Source organism: Rhinoraja longicauda, chromosome 5 (assembly GCF_053455715.1).
Source record: "Rhinoraja longicauda isolate Sanriku21f chromosome 5, sRhiLon1.1, whole genome shotgun sequence".
NCBI classification, from domain to species: domain Eukaryota; kingdom Metazoa; phylum Chordata; class Chondrichthyes; order Rajiformes; family Arhynchobatidae; genus Rhinoraja; species Rhinoraja longicauda.
The window spans coordinates 85,992,300-86,014,014 of record NC_135957.1 but is presented as its reverse complement, the minus strand read 5'-3'; the positions used below and the strand labels follow the sequence as shown (position 1 = coordinate 86,014,014).

Here is a 21,715-nt window from a genome sequence, read left to right as displayed (position 1 = left end):
GTGTATCTGTACACTGTAAATGGTTTGATTGTAATCATGTATTACGCTGACGGGTTAGCACGCAACAAAATCTTTTCACTGTACCTCGGTACGCGTGACAATAAACTAAATTGAAACTGAAAAGTCAGCGGAAAGACTATACATGAGCCATCCACGATGTACAGGTAGTTGACAAAGGGAATATCGTGCAAGATAAAGTCTAATAAAGTCCGATCAAAGATAGGCCAAGGGGCTCCAATGAGGCAGATAGTAGTTCAGCACTGCTCTCTGGTTGTTTGTAGGATGGTTCAGTTGCCTGATAAAAGCTGGGAAGAAACTGTCCCTGAATCTGGAGGTGTGCGTTTTCACACTTCTGTACCTTTTGCCTGATGGGAGAGGGGAGAAGAGGGAGTGGCCGGGGTGTGACTGGTCCTTGATTATGCTGCTGGCCTTGCCGAGGCAGCGTGAGGTGTAAACTGAGTCAATGGAAGGGAGGTTGGTTTGTGTGATGGTCTGGGCTGCGTCCACAATTCTCTGCAATTTCTTGCGTTCTGGGATGGAGCTGTTTCCAAAGCAAGCTGTGATGCATCCCGATAAAATGCTTTTTACATCGGAGAAAGTCATCTTTTGTTGTCCTGAATGGACCTTACAAAATTCATCATTCTGCAACAGTATAAGCAGCTGCTTTGCAATTTGCTTTCTGCTCCTAAAATTCCAGGAAAATATCCAAGTCTCATTCCTCGAAAGCATGTTAATAATTCCCTGCCATACTGCAGAAATGAGCTTTTTTAATATTTTAATCGGAAACTCCCCGTGGCAATCTGTTTCTCTGTGTAGGAACTGCCTTCTTTGGAAATTGTGAGCACAGTTAATCGGCAATGAATCGGCGGTGCAGCGGTAGAGATGCTGCCTTACAGCGCCGGAGACCCGGGTTCCATCCCAACTACGGGTCTTGTCTGTACAGAGTTTGTCATCGTGTGGGTTTTCTCCGAGATCCCACACTCCAAAGACGTACAGCTTTGTAGGTTAAAGGTAGACACAAATTGCTGGAGTAACTCAGCGGGTCAGGCTGCATCTCGGGAGAGAAGGAATGGGTAACGTTTCGGGTCGAGACCCTTCGTCACCCATTCCTTCTCTTCCGAGATGCTGCCTGACCCGCTGAGTTGCTCCAACATTTTGTTTCTACCTTCGATTTAAACTAGCTTCTGCAGTTTTTTTCCCTCCAGCTTTGTAGGTTTAATTGGGTTGGTATAAATGTAAAATAAAAATTGTCCCTAGTGTGTGTAAGGATAGTGTTAGTGTGCGGGGATCGCTGGTCGGTGCGGGACCCGGTGGGCCGAAGGGCCTGTTTTCTCGCTGTATCTCTAAACTAACTAAAATAAACAACTGCCCATCCATTGGCACAGCTGCACAGACACTACTACGCTAGTTCATTTTTAAGGAAGAACATTTACCATTCTTTTTTACCAGAATGCTGCCTGGATTAGAGGTTTTCAGCTCTAATCTGCGGGGAGACTTGGACTGTTTTCTCCGGAATTACGGAAGTTGAGGGGAGACCTGTAGCTACGGCAGACAGAACCTTGTTCACAAGGTGGAAATGTCCAGCACTAGAGGGCGTAGCTAGAAGATGAGATGGGGGAACGTTTAAAGGAGACTAGACCAAGTGGACCTGTTGGGCCCAAACCTCTCCTGCATTGGTGCAGCACCCTCTCCTCCCCTCCCTCCCCCTCGCCCTCTTCCCCCTCCCTTCTTCCCCCTTCCCTCTTCCCTTCTCCTCTCCTCCCCTCCCCCCTCCCCCTCCCCTCCCTTCCCCCTCCCTCCTGCCCTCCCCTCCCCCTCCCTCACCCCTCCTCCCCCTCCCCCCTCCCCTCCTCCCCTCCTCCTTCTTCCCCTCCCCCCAACTGCATCCCCCTCAAGCCCCCTCATCCTCCCTCCTCCCCCTCCCTCCCTCCCTCCCCCCCTCCCTCCCTAGGAGATAGATTTAAACTTTAAAATGTGAATAACTTAAAAAACATAACACGGATTTCAATGAAACTTCTTCCATTAGCACCAAAGGGACAACGGTGAGTAAGGTGGGCCTAAAATTGTCGCGCTATCGTGTACCGTTTTGGCTGTAGTTCAGGAACAAACAAACAAACAAACAAACGAGAGTTTTAGTTATATGGATGTGCGGGCTGAGTTTTTTACACAGAGGGTGGTGGGTGCCTAGAACGCGCTGCCAGGGGCGGTGGCAGCGGCAGATACGATAGTTGCGTTTAAGAGGCTTTTAAATAGGCACGTGGATATGCAGGGAATGGAAGAATATGGATTATGTACAGGCAGATGAGATCAGGTTAACTTGGCATCATGTTCGGCACGGACACTGTGGGCCGAAGGGCCCGTTTATTGTGCTGTACTCTTCTATGCTTTATGTTTTAATGCAACTATACTTGTACCGGCGGCACGGTGGCACAGCGGTAGGTAGAGCTGCTGCCTCACAGCGCTAGAGACCCCAGTTCCATCCCGACAACGGGTGCTGTCTGTACGGAGTCTGTATGTTCCCTCCATGATCAACGTGGGTTTTCTCCGAGATCTTTGGTTTCCCCCCACACTCCAAAGACGCAGGTTTGTAGGTTAATTGGCTTGGTTAAAGTGTAAATTGTCCCTCGTGTGTGTAGGCTAGTGATAAGGTGCGGGGATCACTGGTCGGCGCGGACTTGGTGGGCGGCAGGGCCTGTTTCCGCGCTGTACCTCTAAACTAAACTACTAGATCAACTACCCAAGACAACTTTTGAAAGTGACCAGCCTATAGCGTGTCATCAGAAAGAGTGACTGAGATGCTGCTGATTCATGCCTTTCAGGGAAGGCATGTAGGAGTCGAACTGTGTATGATAAATTGTATGAGGCATATCCACAAAAGTGTTTGAGTACCCAGTGTTTCCAACACGGGGTTGTGGGGGGTGCGGAAGTTGTTAGCGGTGGATTATGTAAATGTTGCAGGAGCCTGTACAGTCTGAGATATTCCCCATCAAAATAATCTGTACCTTTAGTGCCAGCACCTAGATAGCCATTGATAGGCAGTAGACAAGTTACTGTCTTACCATTCGGGAGGCGACTCCAGGCCCAGAATGAGTCATAGAGTCATACAGCACGAGGGTTGCCAACTTTCTCACTCCTAAATAAGGGAGAAAAGGTGACGTCACCGCCCCGTGCCCCACGTGACCTCACCCAGCCAGCGGCCACGTGCTTCCGCTCCACCAATGGCGGCCGCCCGGGCCGGGAGGCGGGTTGCTACGCAACTTCTGTTAGGCGGCGCCCGGATCTCCAGGCCTACACTGTCCGGGCCTACTGCGGCCACTGAATCTAAAGTGTCCGGGCCTAAACTGTCCGGGCCTACAGCGGCCCCCGGGCCGAGAATGTCCGGGCCTATAACGCCCCCCGGGCCTAATATGGGACAAACAAAATTAGCCCAATATACGGGATGTCCCGGCTAAAACGGGAGAGTTGCCAACCCTATACAGCACGGAAACAGGCCCTTCAGCCCAACCAGTCCATGCCAACCAAGACACACCATTTAAGCTTATCCCATTTTCTTATATTTGGCCCATTCCCCAATAAACCGTTCCTATCCACGTACCTGCCCAAGTGTATTTTAGATGTTGTTATTGTACCTGCCTCAACTGCAAACTTCTAGCAGCTCATTCCATACACCCACCACCCTCTGAGTGAAAATACTGGAGTAACTCAGCGGGACAGGCAGCATCTCTGGAGAGAAGGAATGGTGACGTTTCGGGTCGAGACCCTTCATCAGACTGATGTCAGGGGAGGGGGCGGGCAGTTTAGAGAGGCAGTGCAGAAACCGGCCCTTCGGCTCACCGAGTCCACACCGACCAGCGATTCCCATACACCACACACTAGGGACAATTTCCAATTTTACCTAAGTCAATCAGCCTACAAACCTGCACGTCTTTGGAGCATGGGAGGAAACCGGAGCACCCGGAGAAAACCCACGCAGGTCACGGGGAGAAGGTACAAACTCCGTACTGAGAGCACCTGTAGTCAGAATTGAACCTGGGTCTCTGGCGCTGTGAGGCAGCAACTCTACTGCTGCACCACTCTGCCTCCCTTACTTTGCACTTAAGTTTGTAGTTATGATCATTTGGATTGTAGGCAGAGAGAGATGCAGTCTCACAGAGCCATAAACCCATGTTTGATCCTGACCTCGGTGTGCAGTGTGTCTGTGTGCAGTTTGTACATTCTCCTTGTGACCGTGTGGGTTTCCTCCGGGTCCTCTGGTTTCTTCCCACATCCCAGAGACGTGCAGGTTTGTGGGTTAATTAACCTCTGCAAACTCCGCCTAGAGTGTAGGGAGTGGATGAGAAAGTGGGATAACATAGAATTAGTGTGAACGGGTGATCGATGGTCAGCATGGACTCGCGGGCCGAAGGGGCCGTTTCGAAGCTGTATCTTTCAATCAATCAAAAACAAGTGCTATAAGGAATTTGCCCTCAATGGAGCACAGAGTACAGTGTGTGTAGAATTGGACACTTCTCTATCATGCCGAATAATATGTTTAGAAAACAACCATTCTCTTTTTGTTATCAGAAAATAACTGCAGATACTGGTACAAATCGAAGGTATTTATTCACAAAATGCTGGAGTAACTCAGCGGGTCAGGCAGCATCTCAGGAGAGAAGGAATGGGTGACGTTTCTGATCGAGACCCTTCTTCAGACTGATGGGAAGTCTGAAGAAGGGTCTCAACCCGAAACGTCGCCTATTCCTTCTCTCCCGAGATGCTGCCTGACCCGCTGAGTTACTCCAGCATTTTGTAAATAATTCTCTTTTTGTTTGCCTACTCAGCTGCACAGGTGGAACTTCATTACGAGGATGTTGCCAGGTCTAGAGGGTGTGAGCTACAGGGAGAGGTTGAGCAGGCTGGGTCTCTATTCCATGGAGCGCAGGAAGATGAGGGTATATCTTATAGAGGTGTACAAAATCATGAGAAGAATAGATCGGATAGATGCACAGTCTGTAGGAGAATCAAGGACCAGAGGACATAGGTTCAAGGTGAAGGGGAGAAGATTTAATAGGAATCCGAGGGGTAACTTTTTCACACAGAGGGTGGTGGGTGTATGGAACAAGCTGCCAGAGGAGGTAGTTGAGGCTGGGACTATCCCATCATTTAAGAAGCAGTTGGACAGGTGCATGGATAGGACAGGTTTGGAGGGCTATGCACCAAGTGGGACTAGGGTAGCTGGGACATTGTTGGCCGGTGTGGGTGAGTTGGGCCGAAGGGCCTGTCTCCACACTGTATCACTCTATGACTCTAAGACTAACTGCTCTCTGGGTGGCCTGCTAATTTTGTTAATACTGCAGTCGTGGTCGTTTGCTTTGATCAGAGTTTCTGTATTGGAATAACTGAAAATGATAGTAAATAAGAGACATTTGGGCATTATCTTGTTTTCTCTTCCTCTCCTTTGGTGCCCTTGGCCATATCCTGACTGAGGGAAGGCAGGCTAAGGCTAATGTGATGTTAGGCAGCTGAGGATGTGTGGGTGTCCATTAGTGTGTCCTGTGTGCTCCCACATCGATTGGTAACGTCACTGTGTGGAGAAACACTGTAAATCATACAATTAAACATATATTCTTTAGAAAATTGTGTGCACGTAATATTGTCTAATCGGTTTGGAATTAAATTGCCGAGAAAGTCTAATTTTGATTTCCTCTTGCATTCAGTTATGCAAACAGCAGCCTCAATAAATATATGGAGAAACATAAAGTCAAGCCTGACAGTAAAGTCTTCCTTCTGGTGAGTTTTTACCTCAAGCACTTTGATTTTTTTTTAAAAACTGCCCCAAAGGGATTGATGTCATCAAAATAAAAGAATTAGATGTCATCAAATTGTTAGGATTTTGGTTTGGCTGCATTGAGAGCATTGCATGCAGAATCCATGTTGGCCCAATACAGAAGCATGTGGAGGCTTTGGAGAGGGTGCAGAGTTTGACCAGCATGCTGCCTGGTTTAAAGGGTGTGAGCTGCTATAAGGAGAGTCATATAGCGCAGAAACAGGTCCTTCGGCCCAACCCATCCATGCCGACCAAGATGCAAGTTCACAATGCACAAGTTATAGGAGTAGAATTAGGCCAAACGGCCCATCGAGTCTACTCCACCATTCGATCGTGGCTGATCTCTGCCTCCTAATCCCACTTTCCTGCCCTCCCCATAACCCTTGACACCTGTTCTAAATCAAGAATTTGTCTATCTCTGCCTTAAAAATATCCACTGACTTGGCCTCCACAGCCCTCTGTGGCAATGAGTTCCACAGATTAACTACCCTCTGACTGGAGATGCCCCAACTAAACTAGTCCCATTTGCCCATGTTTGGCCCATATCCCTTTGAACCTTTCTCATCCATGCATCTGTCCCATGCTGTTATAGTATCTGCCTCAGCTACCTCCTCCAGCAGCTCATGCGCTCTAAACTTCCAGAGCAGATTACCATGTGGAATCTTATTAAAGACCATGATGAAGTCCATATAGGCAATGTCTGCAGCCTTGTCACCCTTTTTATTGCCTCTTCAAAAAATGCAAACAAATTTGCAAAACACAATCTCCTATGTACAGAACCATGCTGACTATCCCCAAATCTGACCCGGTCTATCCAAATGCATATATATCTTATCCCTCATATTCCTCTCCATTAATAAGCGAGTTTGGTATCTCAACCGCTCATAGACAATAGACAATAGGTGCAGGAGGAGGCCATTAGGCCCTTCGAGCCAGCACCACCATTCAATGTGATCATGGCTGATCATTCTCAATCAGTACCCCGTTCCTGCCTTCTCCCCGTACCCCCTGACTCCGCTGTCCTTAAGAGCTCTATCTAGCTCTCTCTTGAATGCATTCAGAGAATTGGCCTCCACTGCCTTCTGAGGCAGAGAATTCCACAGATTTACAACTCTCTGACTGAAAATGTTTTTCCTCATCTCCGTTCTAAATGGCCTACCCCTTATTCTTAAACTGTGGCCCCTGGTTCTGGACTCCCCCAACATTGGGAACATGTTTCCTGCCTCTAACGTGTCCAACCCCTTAATAATCTTATATGTTTCGATAAGATCCCCTCTCATCCTTCTAAATTCCAGTGTATACAAGCCTAGTCGCTCCAGTCTTTCAACATATGACATATTTCAACATATCAGAGGTCACTTGTGCTAAGCATTCTCGCTGCGTGTATACAGACTTTTGTTTCATCTGTGTTTTCATGTTTTGCTTCTTCGAGGCAAGAAAATACTGCTTTCAAAATGAATTAATTAGGTGTATTTATGGTTAATTTGTACAAAGCTACGATGATTTTGTAGGTTTTAATGCTTTGTGCTTTGGTGAGTGAGCAAGATTGTGACACGTGCGGTCGAGATACCAAACTCTCTTACTTACCTACACAGATGTAAGGCTCACTGATTTATTAATATGTGTGTCATTAAGATCATTAAGCTGGAAAGGATGCAAAGAAGATTTCCCAGGATGTGACAGGGTATGGATGGTGTGGGTTCACAAGTGATAGGAGCAGAATTAGGCCATTCGGCCTATCAGGTCCTCTCCGCCATTCAATCACTGCCTTCTCCCCATAACCCTTGACTCCCATACAAATCAAGAATCTATCAATTTGCACCTTAAAGGTATCCATGGGCTTGGCCTCCACGGCCGTCCGCAGCATTTGTGGTAGCTGTATGTCCTAATGGAGTTCTGGTTAAAGAAAAAATCCACAATGGAAGTCCATGTTTGGGACTGTCCTAGAATCTAGGTGAAAATGCATAGTTGTACTTTATCAAAAAACACCGTATTTTAAAACATGCCAGGAAGCTGCCGCTCTGACTCCAGCTATCATATTTCTGCTGATATGAAAATTTGGTATTTTGTGGCATGATATTTAACAATTGGAATAGAAAAATCAATAATCTGTAAATAATTGACTTGGTCTGATTTATGATGACATTACACTGTAATTGGACAGCATACAGCATACTATGCTTAATCCTATTTCCATTTTTCTACACGATGGAGGCTCCTCAACCTAAGCTCTGTTTCTCTTTCCACAGATGCTGCCCAACCTGCTGAAAGTCTCCTGCATTATCTCATTTTGTTTCTGATCTCCATGACCTGTTGAGTTTCTTTTTTCCATTTTCCGCTTTACAATTTTGAAGTTTAGTTTATTGTCACGTGTACAGTGAAAAGCTTTTGTTGTGTGCTAACCGGTCAGCGGAAAGACAGCACATGATTACACTCGAGACATTTACGTGTCTCGTGTACGGATAAATGATAAGGGAATAACTTTTAGTGCAATGTAAAGCCAGTGAAGTCCGTGAAGGATAGTCCGAGGGTCTCCAGTGAGGCAGATAGTAGTTCAGCACTGCTCTCTGGTTGTGGTAGGATGGTTCAGTTGCCTGATAACAGCCGGGAAGAAACTGTCCCTGAATCTGGAGGTGTGCGTTTTCACACTTCTGTACCTCTTGCCCGATGGGAGAGGGGAGAAGAGGGAGTGGCCGGGGTGAGACTGGTCCTTGATTGTGCTGCTGGCCTTGCCGAGGCAGCGTGAGGTGTAGATGGAGTAAATGGAAGGGAGGTTGGTTTGCGTGATGGTCTGGGCTGCTGGCCTTGCCGAGGCAGCGTGAGGTGTAAATTGAGTCAATGGAAGGGAGGTTGGTTTGTGTGATGGTCTGGGCTGTGCCCACAATTCTCTGCAATTTCTTGCGGTCTTGGATGGAGCTGTTCCCAGACCAAGCTGTGCTGCATCCCGATAAAATGCTTTCTGTGGCGCCTCTGTAGAAGTTGGTGAGAGTTGTAGGGGACGTGCTGAACCTCCTAAGCCTTGTAAGGAAGTAGAGGCGTTAGTGTACTTTCTTGGTCGTTGCTTCCAGAGGTTGTTGGTAACATTGACTCCTAGGAATATAAAGCTTACTCGGTCCATGCTGACCAATGATCACTTAACACACACACACTAGGAACAATTTGCAGAGACCAATTAACCTAAAAACCTGTATGTCTTTGGGTTGTGGGAGGAAACCCACGCGGTCACGGGGAGAAGGTACAAACGCCGTCCAGACAGCACCCATACAGACAGCACCCATACAGACAGCACCCATACAGACAGCACCCATACAGACAGCACCCATACAGACAGCACCCATACAGACAGCACCCATACAGACAGCACCCATACAGACAGCACCCATACAGACAGCACCCATACAGACAGCACCCATACAGACAGCACCCATACAGACAGCACCCATACAGACAGCACCCATACATACAGCACCCATACAGACAGCACCCATACATACAGCACCCATACAGACAGCACCCATACAGACAGCACCCATACAGACAGCACCCATACAGACAGCACCCATACAGACAGCACCCATACAGACAGCACCCATACAGACAGCACCCATACAGACAGCACCCATACAGACAGCACCCATACAGACAGCACCCATACATACAGCACCCATACAGACAGCACCCATACAGACTGCACCCATACATACAGCACCCATACATACAGCACCCATACAGACAGCACCCATACATACAGCACCCATACAGACAGCACCCATACAGACAGCACCCATACATACAGCACCCATACATACAGCACCCATACAGACAGCACCCATACAGACAGCACCCATACAGACAGCACCCATACAGACAGCACCCATACAGACAGCACCCATACATACAGCACCCATACAGACAGCACCCATACATACAGCACCCATACAGACAGCACCCATACATACAGCACCCATACAGACAGCACCCATACAGACAGCACCCATACATACAGCACCCATACATACAGCACCCATACAGACAGCACCCATACATACAGCACCCATACAGACAGCACCCATACAGACAGCACCCATACATACAGCACCCATACATACAGCACCCATACAGACAGCACCCATACAGACAGCACCCATACATACAGCACCCATACAGACAGCACCCATACATACAGCACCCATACAGACAGTACCCATACAGACAGCACCCATACAGACAGCACCCATACAGACAGCACCCATACATACAGCACCCATACATACAGCACCCATACAGACAGCACCCATACATACAGCACCCATACAGACAGCACCCATACATACAGCACCCATACAGACAGCACCCATACAGACAGCACCCATACATACAGCACCCATACAGACAGCACCCGTAGTCAGGATCGAGCCCGGGACTCCGGCGCTGTCAGGCAGCAACTCTACCCCTGCGCCACCCTGAACATGCAAACTCCCCACAGAGAGCACCCAAGGCCAGGACCGTACCCGAGTCTCTGGCACTGTGAAGCAACAGCTCTATCAGCTGCACCACCGTGTGCGGAGATACATAAGTATTTTAAAGATCAAATAGTGGAGAGTTATAGGAAGAGGCACAGAAGAGGAATTGAGGCCAGCACAGAGCGGCACGGTGGTGCAGCGGTAGAGTTGCTGCCTTACAGCGCTTGCAGCGCCAGAGACCCGGGCTCCATCCCCACTATGGGCGCTGTCTGTATGGAGTTTGTACGTTCTCCCCGTGACCTGCGTGGGCTTTCTCCGAGAACTTCGGTTCCCCCCACACTCCAAAGATGTACAGGTTTGTAGGTTAATTGGCTTGGTGTAAATGTAAATTGGACCTAGTGTGTAGGATAGTGTTAATGTGCGGGTATCAGTGGTCGGCACGGACTCGGTGGGCCGAAGGGCCTGTTTCCGCGCTGTATCTCTAAACTAAAAAAAATATCTTCATCACAACATGCCCTTCCATCTATTTCCATATCATCGGAAAACATTGAAGCCTTACACTTCATTCCCTCTTCCAGGCTTTAGTGTAAATAGTTACCAGTAGACGTCCAAGAACCAAATCCTGGGGTACTTGCTAATTACATCCCTCCAGCCTGAAAATAAAGGCCCTTCAGCCCAACTTGCCCACACTGACCAACATGTCCCATCTACACTAGTCCCACCTGCCTGCGATTGGTGCATATCCCTCTAAACCTGTCCTATCCATGTACCTGTCTAAATGTTTCTTAATCGTTGCGATGTAGAAACGATGCCTCAACTACCTCCTCTGGCAGCTCGTTCCATACGTCCACCAACCTTTGTGTAAAATAATTCCATTAGATCATTCCTCCTCATGTTAAACCTATGTCCTCTGGCCCTTGATTCCCCTACTCTGGGCGAGAGACTGTGCGTCTACCCAATCTATTCCTCTCATGATTTTGTACACCTCTATAAGTTCATCTCTCATTCTCCTGCGCTCCAAGGAATAGAAACATAGAAACATAGAAAATAGGTGCAGGAGTAGGCCATTCGGCCCTTCGAGCCTGCACCACCATTCAATATGATCATGGCTGATCATTCAGCTCAGTAGCCTGTACCTGCCTTCTCTCCATACCCCCTGATCCCTTTAGCAAAAAGGGCCACATCTAACTCCCTCTTAAATATAGCCAATGAACTGGCCTCAACTACCTTCTGTGGCAGAGAATTCCACAGACTCACCACTCTCTGTGTGAAGAAATGTTTTCTCATCTCGGTCCTAAAAGACTTCCCCCTTATCCTTAAGCTGTGACCCCTGGTTCTGGACTCCCCCAACATCGGGAACAATCTTCCCGCATCTAGCCTCTCCAACCCCTTAAGAATTTTATATGTTTCTATAAGATCCCCCCTCAGTCTTGTAAATTCCAGCGAGTACAAGCCCAGTCTATCTAGTCTTTCCTCATATGTAAGTCCCGCCATCCCAGGGATCAATCTGGTGAACCTTTATTGTCATGTGCCTGCTCAACCTCTCCCTATAGTTCACACCCTCTGGTTCTGGTAACTTTTCTCTGCACCCTCTCCAGCTTGACAACATATTTCCTATAATTGAGAGTATTGTGTTCAGTTCTGGGCGCCGTGTTGTAGGAAAGATGTTGCCAAGCTGGAAAGTCTACAGAGAAGATTTGCAAGGATGTTGCTGGGGCCAGAGGGTGTGAGCCGTAGGGAGAGGTTGGGCAGGCTGGGACTCTATTCCTTGGTGCGCAAGAGGATGGGGGGTGATCTTATAGAGGTGTACAAAATCATGAGAGGAATAGATCGGGTAGATGCACAGAGTCTCTTGCCCAGATCAGGGCAATCAAGGACCAGAGGACATGGGTTTAAGATGAAGGGAAAATATTTAATAGGAATCTGAGGGGCAACTTTTTCACACAAAGGGTGGTAGGCATATGGAACAAGCTGCCAGAGGAGGTTGTGAGGCAGGGTCTATCCCAACATTAAAGAAACAATTAGACAGGTACATGGATAGGACAGGTTTGGAAGGATATGGGCCAAATGCAGGCAGGTGCGACTAGTGTAGCTGGGACATGTTGGCCAGTGTGGGCAAGTTGGGCCGACGGGCCTGTTTCCACACTGTATCACTCGATGACTATAGAATGGGAATGCAAGGGTTACTTGAAGTTAGAGAAGACAATGTTCATACCACTGGGTTGTGAGCTGCCCTAGTGAATATGTTGCTGTTCCTCCAATTTGCGTTGGGCCTCCCTCTGACAGTGGAGGAGGCCTGGGGTGGAAGACTTCTCACTGCTTTTCACTGCACATGACAATAAAGTATTTAGTTTAGATTTGTTTAGTTTATTGTCGTGTGAACCATGGCACAGTGAAAAGCAGCGAAAAGTCTCTAAATTCAGCTGACTAGATTTCCCTGACATGGAGCTAACTCGACAACATCCTGCAATTAACACCAACAAGCAAAGACTAGAAATGTACACTTCGAGAAGGCACAGGAATGTTTAGTTTGTTCATTTTCATCTCCAACGATTCCTGCTTATCTATCAGTTATCAGTTCTGACAAAAGCAATGCTCAAAATGTTACGCTGCCGTTCAGACATTTGCCGCACTTTAAGCCTGGTCATTTTTGGTTCAGATTACAAACATCAATAGCCTCTCCACATGTGTGTATTAAAGAGGTGATTGCACTGGTTAATTTTCTTTGCTTGTTGTCACTCAGTTGTTCCACGTGTACATGGGTTCAACACCAATCTTCTTCTTCTCGGGGATGGGGTGAATTGTCATGTAGCCACACGTGCAGGGACACTTGCCAACATTGACTATTACTCAAGGATCTTGTCCAAATGTTCTTATCTCCCAAATTGAAAACTGCTGCCACTTGCAGAAAATGTTTCTTGTTTCTTCAACGCCGTTATAGAATAACGTTTTAGCTGATCAGGGAAAAAATAACAACAGCAGAGGCTCAGCAATCTGATTTAGTTTAGTTTAGTTATTAGTTTAGTTTAGAGATGCAGCGCGGAAACAGGCCCTTCAGCCCATCGAGTCTGGTACCGACCAGCGATCCCCGCACATTAACACTATCCTACACGCACTACGGACAATTTACACTTATACCAAGCCAATTTACCTACAAACCTGTACGTCTTTGGAGTGTGGGAGGAAACACAAAAATCTCGGAGAAACCCCACGCGGTCATGGGGAGAACGTGCAAACTCCGTACAGACGGCACCCGTAGTCGGGAACAAACCCGGGTCTCTGGCGCTGCAAGCGCTGTAAGGCAGCAACTCTACCGCTGCGACACCGTGCCGCCCTTGTAGACCGTGTGGGTTTCCTCACAGACCCGTCAGCAGGCACGGCTTTGACACGGCACTTGAGGAGTGCCACGTGTGTATTAGAAATGATGATGATCCTGGACAGAGTGGATATGCCGAGGATGTTTCCACTAGTGGCAGAGCCCACAGCCTCAGAATTATAAGGATATACCTTTAGAAAGGAGATGGGGAGGAATGTCTTTAGTCAGAGGGTGGTGAATCTGTGGAATTCATTGTCACATAAGGCTGTGGAGGCCAAGTCAATGGATATTTTTAAGGCAGAGATAGATGGATTCTTGATTAGTACGGGTGTCAAGGGTTATGAGGAGAAGAAGGCAGGAGAATGGGGTTAGGAGGGAGAGATAGATCAGCCATGATTGAATGGCGGGGTAGACTTGATGGATCGAATGGCCTAATTCTGCTCCAACAAGGTTTTGCACATTAACTTTCTGTTGCTGCCAGCAGAGCTGGAGTTTCCTTTCTCGAGCCTCTAAGATTCTGGTTGATGTGATGCCATCTGCACAAACTCAAATGTGCAGTTTAGCAAATGTTCACTTTATATGACGATGATGCTTTATTGCCACTCGTACCGAGCATGAAATGCTGCCCCATCCGCTAAGTTACTCCAGCACTCTGTGTCTTTTTTTCTGTAAACTTGCATCTGCAATTGCTTGTGTCTTCACTGTGATATATTGCAAGTATTTGGAGACGGTCTTGTACTCTTAAGAAAAATTCAACGTGCTTTAACAACTGTTAATCTGTTCGACAATTGCAGTCAAATTGACCAACACAAGCACTACTTGGCATGTTAGGTATTAAACATTGAAATCTGTTCCAATCTAAGTCGGCGTGGACTCGGTGGGCCGAAGGGCATGTTTCTGTGCTGTATCTAAACTAATACTAAGGGCGGCATGGTGGCGCAGCAGTAGAGTTGCTGCCTCACAGTACCAGAGACCCAGGTACAATCCTAACTACGGGTGCTGTCTGTATGGAGTTTGTATGTTCTCCCCATGACCTATGTGGGTTTTCTCCGAGGTTTTCGGTTTCTTCCCACACTCCAAAGGCGTACAGGTTTGCAGGTTAATTGGCTTAGTGTAAATGTAAATTTGTCCCTAGTGTGTGTAGGGTAGTGTTAGTGTGCAGGGATCGCTGGTCGGTGCGGGCTCGGTAGGCCAAAGGGCCTGTTTCTGCGCTGTTTCTCTAAACTAAACTGAGCTGAGCTGAAATGCAGATGTAACCCTCCTGAGCTCATTTCTAACATCTATCTGTGGTCTCTCTTTCAGCTGCAAAAACTCCTGACCATGGATCCAACGAAGAGAATCACCTCTGACCAGGCTCTTCAGGACCCCTACTTCTTGGAAGACCCTTTGCCAACAACAGAGTAGGTATATTTCTTGTTTTGTATGCAAAAAGAAATAAAGTTTTCTCTTGCACTTCATGTGGTTTCAATAAATTTCAAGCAGTTTTTACAAGGGGCATTTAGTTATTAGTTAGTTGTCACTTGTACCGTTGTACAGTGAAAAGCTTTTGTTGCGTACTAACCAATCTGTGGGAAGACAGTACATGATTACAATCAAGCTGTCCGCAGTGTGCAGATACATGATCAAGGGAATGACGTGAATAACATTCAGTGCAAGATAAAGCCAGCAAAGAATAGTCCGAGGGTCTCCATTGAGGGAGATAGTTGCTCAGCACTGCTCTCTGGTTGTGGTCGGATGGTTCAGTTGCCTGATAGCAGCTGGGAAGAAACTGTCCCTGAATCTGGAGGTGAGCGATGGGAGAGGGGAGTGTTCAAGGTTCGACTTGTCATCGTAAGACTTTGCTTACTTCTGCTTTTGATTATTGTGAAGCACCATTCTCATTAATACCACCACACCCAAGATGCAACATTGTACTGTGGTGTGCTGGGCACATCAGTTCAAATAGTGGGTAGTTTGGAATGGTACAGTATCAACCTGACAATTAATCCATGCCTGTTGATTGGAAGTGCGATCTTGCAGTCTGTTTACCTTTAATAGACATTTGGACAGGTACATGGATAAGACAGGTATAGAGGAATATGGGCCAAATGCAGGCAGGTGGAACTAGAATAGATGGGGCATGTTGGCCAGTGTGGGCAAGTAGGGCAAGTAGGGCCAAAGGGCCTGTTTCTACGCTGTATCTAGGGTTGCCAACTGTCCCGTATTAGCCAGGACATCCCGTATTTTAGGCTAAATTGGTTTGGGACCAAATTCGTACGGGACCGCCCTTGTCCCGTATTAGTAGGGTTGCCAACTTCCTCACTCCCAAATATGGGACAACTTCCTCACTCCCAAATAAGGGCCCGGGCGGCCGCCATTGGTGGAGCGGGAGCACGTGGCCGCTGGCTGGGCGAGGTCACGTGGGGCGCGGGGCGGTGAATTCACTTTGTCCCGTATTTGTGAGTGAGGAAGTTGGCAACCCTAGCTGTATCACTCTATTATTCTATCTCTCCCTGTAACAGAGCGGAGAATCGCGCGTCTGTTTCAGGTCTCTGGTGTCACACGTGAAGATGATATGGCTCAGCCAACATTGCCAGGTTAGTTTACCCAGGGTCTCAGTACCTGAGGTGTTAGCCTGGGAGAGGAATGTGTAGAAAGGAGCTACAGATGCTGGTTTAAACTGAAGATAGACACAAAAGGTTGGAGTAACTCAGCGGGTCAGGCAGCGTCTCTGGAGAGAAGGAATGGGTGACGCTACGAATCGAGACCCTTCTTCAGACTGAGAGTCTGGGGAGAGGGGAAACAAGAGATATAGACGGTGATATCGAGAGAAATAGAACAAATGAATGAAACATATGCAAAAAAGAAACAATGATAAAGGAAACAGGCCATTGGTAGCTGTGGGCTAGGTGAGAACGAGTACAGACAATGAGACCCAACAAAGGTATTTATTCACAAAATGCAGGTCAGCCACTGGCATTTTGTGAATAAATACTTTCGATTTGTACCAGCATCTGCAGTTATTTTCTTACACTATGAGACTCAACAAGCTAGTGCGACTTGGGTGGGGGAGGGATGGAGAGAGGGAAAGCAGGGGTTATTGAAGTTAGAGAAACCATTATTCATACTATAAGAAAATAACTGCAGATGCTGGTACAAATCGATTTATTCACAAAATGCTGGAGTAACTCAGCAGGTCAGGCAGCATCTCGGGAGAGAAGGAATGGGTGACGTTTCGGGTCGAGACCCTTCTTCAGACTGATGTCGGGGGTGGGACAAAGGAAGGATATAGGTGGAGACAGGAAGATAGAGGGAGATCTGGGAAGGAGGAGGGGAAGGGAGGGACAGAGGAGCTATCTGAAGTTGTAGAAGTCGACGTTCATACCACCGGGCCGCAAACTGCCCAGGCGAAATATGAGGTGCTGCTCCTCCAATTTCCGGCGGGCCTCACTATGGCACTGGAGGAGGCCCGTGACAGAGAGGTCAGACTGGGAATGGGAGGGGGAGTTAAAGTGCTGGGCCACCGGGAGATCAGTTGCGTTAATGCGGACCGAGCGCGAAGCGATTGCCGAGCCTGCGCTTGGTTTCGCCGATATAGATAAGTTGACATCTAGAGCAGCGGATGCAATAGATGAGGTTGGAGGAGGTGCAGGTGAACCTCTGTCTCACCTGGAAAGAATGTTTGGGTCCTTTGATGGAGTTGAGGGGGGAGGTAAAGGGACAGGTGTTGCATCTCGTGCGGTTGCAAGGGAAAGTGCCCGGGGTTAGGGTGGTTTGGGTAGGAAGGGACGAGTGGAACAGGGAGTTGCGGAGGGAACGGTCTCTGCGGAACGCAGAGAGGGGAGGGGATGGGAAGATATGGCCAGTGGTGGGGTCCCGTTGTAGGTGACGGAAATGTTGGTGGATGATATGTTGGATCCGCTGGCTGGTGGGGTGGAAGGTGAGAACGAGGGGGATCCTGTCCTTGTTGCGAGTGGGGGGATGGGGAGCAAGAGCGGAGCTGCGGGATGTAGAAGAGACCCTAGTGAGAGCCTCATCTATAATGGAGGAGGGGAAGCCCCGTTTTCTGAAAAACGAGGACATCTCGGAAGCCCTAGTCTGAAACACCTCATCCCGGGTGCAGATGCGGCGTAGACGGAGGAATTGGGAGTAGGGGATAGACTTTTTGCAGGGGACCGGGTGGGAAGAAGTGTAGTCCAGATAGCTGTGCGAGTCGGTGGGCTTGTAATAAATGTCGGTCACTAGTTTTAGAAGTCGACGTTCATACCACCGGGCCGCAAACTGTAGAAGTCGACGTTCATACCACCGGGCCGCAAACTGAGAGTATTATTCATACTGCTGGGTTGTAAGCTGCCCAAGCGAAATACAAGGTGCTGTTCTTCCAATTAGCATTTGGCTTCACTCTGACAGTGGAGGAGGCCCAGGACAGAAAGGTCAGCGTGGGAATGGGAAGAGGGTTCAAAAAGTAACAGTGATAAAGGATGAGGGGAGGAATGCTGAGTTGCGTGTCCTTCCAGTGAACCTGGAGCTTTTCCCAGAGACAGCATGGTGCTATTTCCCCAGTGCCTTGCATGACCTGCTGCATGTCGTCAGGTCTCAGAAGCGTAAAGGAGGGCACGACTCACAGCTGCTTGCGTTTTGATCTAGATGTGTAAGATACTGACCAGGAAACTCCACGTCCAATGCTCATTGATGTGCTCAATCACACACACACAGTGCTGGATGAACTCGACTGATCTATGGAGTCGACAGTCTGATGAACGGTCTGGACCCGTAGCGTCACCCATTCCTTCTCTCCAGAGATGCTGCCTGACCCGCTGAGTTACTCCAGCTTTTATGTGTCTGGTCTTCGATCTGTGGAAGGGAATGAATGGACAGACGACAAATTGCGTCAGGACCATTATTCTGACCTGTGAACTAGGTATACGGTAACATTCAGACTGTTGAGGGCTTTTAACAACATAGCCAGCCTCATAATAGAGAGTGAAAAGTTGCAGGATAAATAATATTTTTTTTAACTGTTCTGGAATTACAGTTTGTAGGTCCTGTGATAAACCTGTTTTAGTTTATACAGATGCGATCACAGGAGTACATTTTGCTGCCATTACAGCACTTACAGCGCCAGAGACCTGGGTTCAATCATTACTACGGGTGCTGTCTGTACGGAGTTTGTACCTTCTCCCCGTGACAATAGACAATAGGTGCAGGAGGAGGCCATTCGGCCCTTCGAGCCAGCACCACCATTCAATGTGATCATGGCTGATCATTCTCAATCAGTACCCCGTTCCCGCCTTCTCCCCGTACCCCCTGACTCCGCTATCCTTAAGAGCTCTATGTAGCTCTCTCTTGAATGCATTCAGAGAATTGGCCTCCACTGCCTTCTGAGGCAGTGAATTCCACAGATTTACAACTCTCTGACTGAAAAAGTTTTTCCTCATCTCAGTTCTAAATGGCCTACCCCTTATTCTTAAACTGTGGCCCCTGGTTCTGGACTCCCCCAACATTGGGAACATGTTTCCTGCCTCTAACGTGTCCAATCCCTTAAGAATCTTATATGTTTCGATAAGATCCCCTCTCATCCTTCTAAATTCCTCCCATAATCCAAAGGCGTACAGGTTTATAGGTATAAGAAAATAACTGCAGATGCTGGTACAAATCGATTTATTCACAAAATGCTGGAGTAACTCAGCAGGTCAGGCAGCATCTCGGGAGAGAAGGAATGGGTGACGTTTCGGGTCGAGACCCTTCAAAGGTTGTTGGAGCCTGTATTCTGAAAAGCGGCAGATCGATTGTTGGATGGTCTGAAGAAGGGCCTCGACCCGAAACGTCACCCATTCCTTCTCTCCTGAGATGCTGCCTGACCTGCTGAGTTACTCCAGCATTTTGTGAATAAATACCAAGTTTATAGGTTATTTGGCTTGGTATAAATGTAAAAATTGTCCTTAGTGTGGGATAGTGTTAACATGCAGGGATCGCTGGTCGGCGCGGACTCAGTGGGCCGAAGGGCCTGTTTTCACACTGTATCTCTAAACTAAACTAAAATTTTCAAGATGGTTTGATGACCTGGAAGATTTCAATTTAAATTATATTTTTTTAGTCGCATTTTCAGTTGAATAGAAAATGTATTAAGTCATTAAATCAAAACCAGAAAAAAATATATACGCTAAGCAATGAAAATGATGAAGCACTGACCTTGAGAGTATCCCCCAATGAGTATGTAAACTTAGAACCTGATTGTATAACATGAGAGTGATGTCAGAGTGTTTCACATTGTTTTCTGTAAATACAGCTACTTTCCATTGAATTGTTCTTTCTTTTCCTTTTGCAATTTTGCATGAATCTGCAGTACAGTAAAATTACTTCATGGAATCACATAGAAACATACAAACATAGAAAATAGGTGCAGGAGTAGGCCATTCGGCCCTTCGAGCCTGCACCGCCATTCAATATGATCATGGCTGATCATCCAACTCAGTATCCCGTACCTGCCTTCTCTCTATACCCCCTGATCCTTTAGCCACAAGGGCCACATCTAACTCCCTCTTAAATATAGCCAATGAACTGGCCTCAACTACCTTCTGTGGCAGAGAATTCCACAGATTCACCACTCTCTGTGTGAAGAAAAACTTTCTCATCTCGGTCCTAAAAGACTTCCCCCTTATCCGTAAACTGTGACCCCTTGTTCTGGACTTCCCCAACATCGGGAACAATCTTCCTGCATCTAGCCTGTCCAACCCCTTAAGAATTTTGTAAGTTTCTATAAGATCCCCCCTCAATCTTCTAAATTCCAGCGAGTAGTTTTACATGTAGTTGATAAATTCAGAAAGGTTCAGCTGCTAACTGGGCCTGTGCTGAAAATGACCTTGGTGTTAGATATGAGCAGTTCAAGTAGCTGTTGGAAAATGATGTTGGCAAAAATTGGACAGCTGGCAGGGCCGTGCCTTGCAGCACCAGAGGTCAAGGTTCAGCCCAGACCCGCTGTCTGCATGGAGTCTGCACGTTCTTCCTGTGACTGCATGGATTTCCTCCGGGTGCTCTGGTTTTGAAGGTGTCTAGGGTTTATAAATTGCCCCGAGGTTTGTCGAGAGTGGATGACGTAGAACTTGTGTGAGTGGGTGATCAGTGAACGGGGTGGTCTCAGTGGGCCGCAGGGGCCTGTTTCCATGCTGTAGCTCTAAACTAATTGACTCGGCTGCTGGCGGGAACGGAAATCTAAAATGATGGCACTGAAGAAGGGTCTGGACTTGAAACGTCACCTGTTCCTGCTGTCCAGAGATGCTGCCTGGCCCACTGAGTTACTGCAGCAGCTTGCGTCTATCTTTGGTGTAAACCGGCGCCTGCAGCTTGTTTGCACACAACTCATTGACATCCATGGGCCTTCTCAGCTGCAGCAAGTAAGAGTTTCATTGTTCCGATTGAACCGAATGTCCCAGCCTTCATGTAGCACTTGACCAAGTGTCTTCTTCTACTTCTTAGGCCCCCTCGGTCATGGCTGACCATGGGTGATGCATCCTAGTTGGCTGCTTGCTCCACACCTCAGCTAGAGCAACGTCGCTTGTGGCTGAAGAGACCAATGCGGGAGTGACAGTCAGAGGTCACGTTTGCGTGTGGCCTCTGGTCTGTTGAAGTTGCTGCGTTCCTTTCTGCGTGCCCGCTTGTCTGCCGCTGCGTTCATCGGTTTCTCTTCCCCCGTTTTGAGATGTCGGTTCAGGTTACCTCTCCACCTCGTGCGGTCAGCTGCAAGGCTCTCCCAGGAAGTGTAAACTTGACCAAGTGTAGGTATCACAAAATGCTGGAGTAACTCAGGCAGCATCTACTAACCCTACTACACAACTTGACCAAGTGTGGTATCCTGAGCCTTGGTGACACTGAAGTCAAAGGATATTGAAGGGAAAGCGCTCCAGTAGTAGAAACCTAACCTCGGACAAAGGAACTTAGTTTAGGTTAGTTTATTGTCATGTGTACCAAGGTTTTGTTGCATGCTAAGCAGTCAGCGGAAAGACTATACATGATTACAATCGAGTCATTCACAGTGAACAGACACATGATAAAGGGAATAATGTAAATAACGTTTGATGCAGGATAAAGCCAGTAAAGTCCGATCAAAGATAGTCCGAGGGCAGTGAGGTAGATAGTAGTTCAGGACGTCCA

The 21,715-nt window shown here is 47.7% G+C and overlaps 1 protein-coding gene across 1 annotated transcript in view; it reads left to right on the top strand.

Annotated features, from left to right (window-relative positions):
• Positions 1 to 21,715, top strand: part of cdk19 (cyclin dependent kinase 19) — a 150,783-nt gene that overhangs the window by 100,464 nt on the left and 28,604 nt on the right. The window contains exons 9-10 of the mRNA XM_078400264.1: positions 5,697 to 5,769; positions 14,888 to 14,985. Coding sequence (XP_078256390.1) covers positions 5,697 to 5,769; positions 14,888 to 14,985 — 171 coding nt within the window. The remainder of the gene's footprint in view (positions 1 to 5,696; positions 5,770 to 14,887; positions 14,986 to 21,715) is intronic.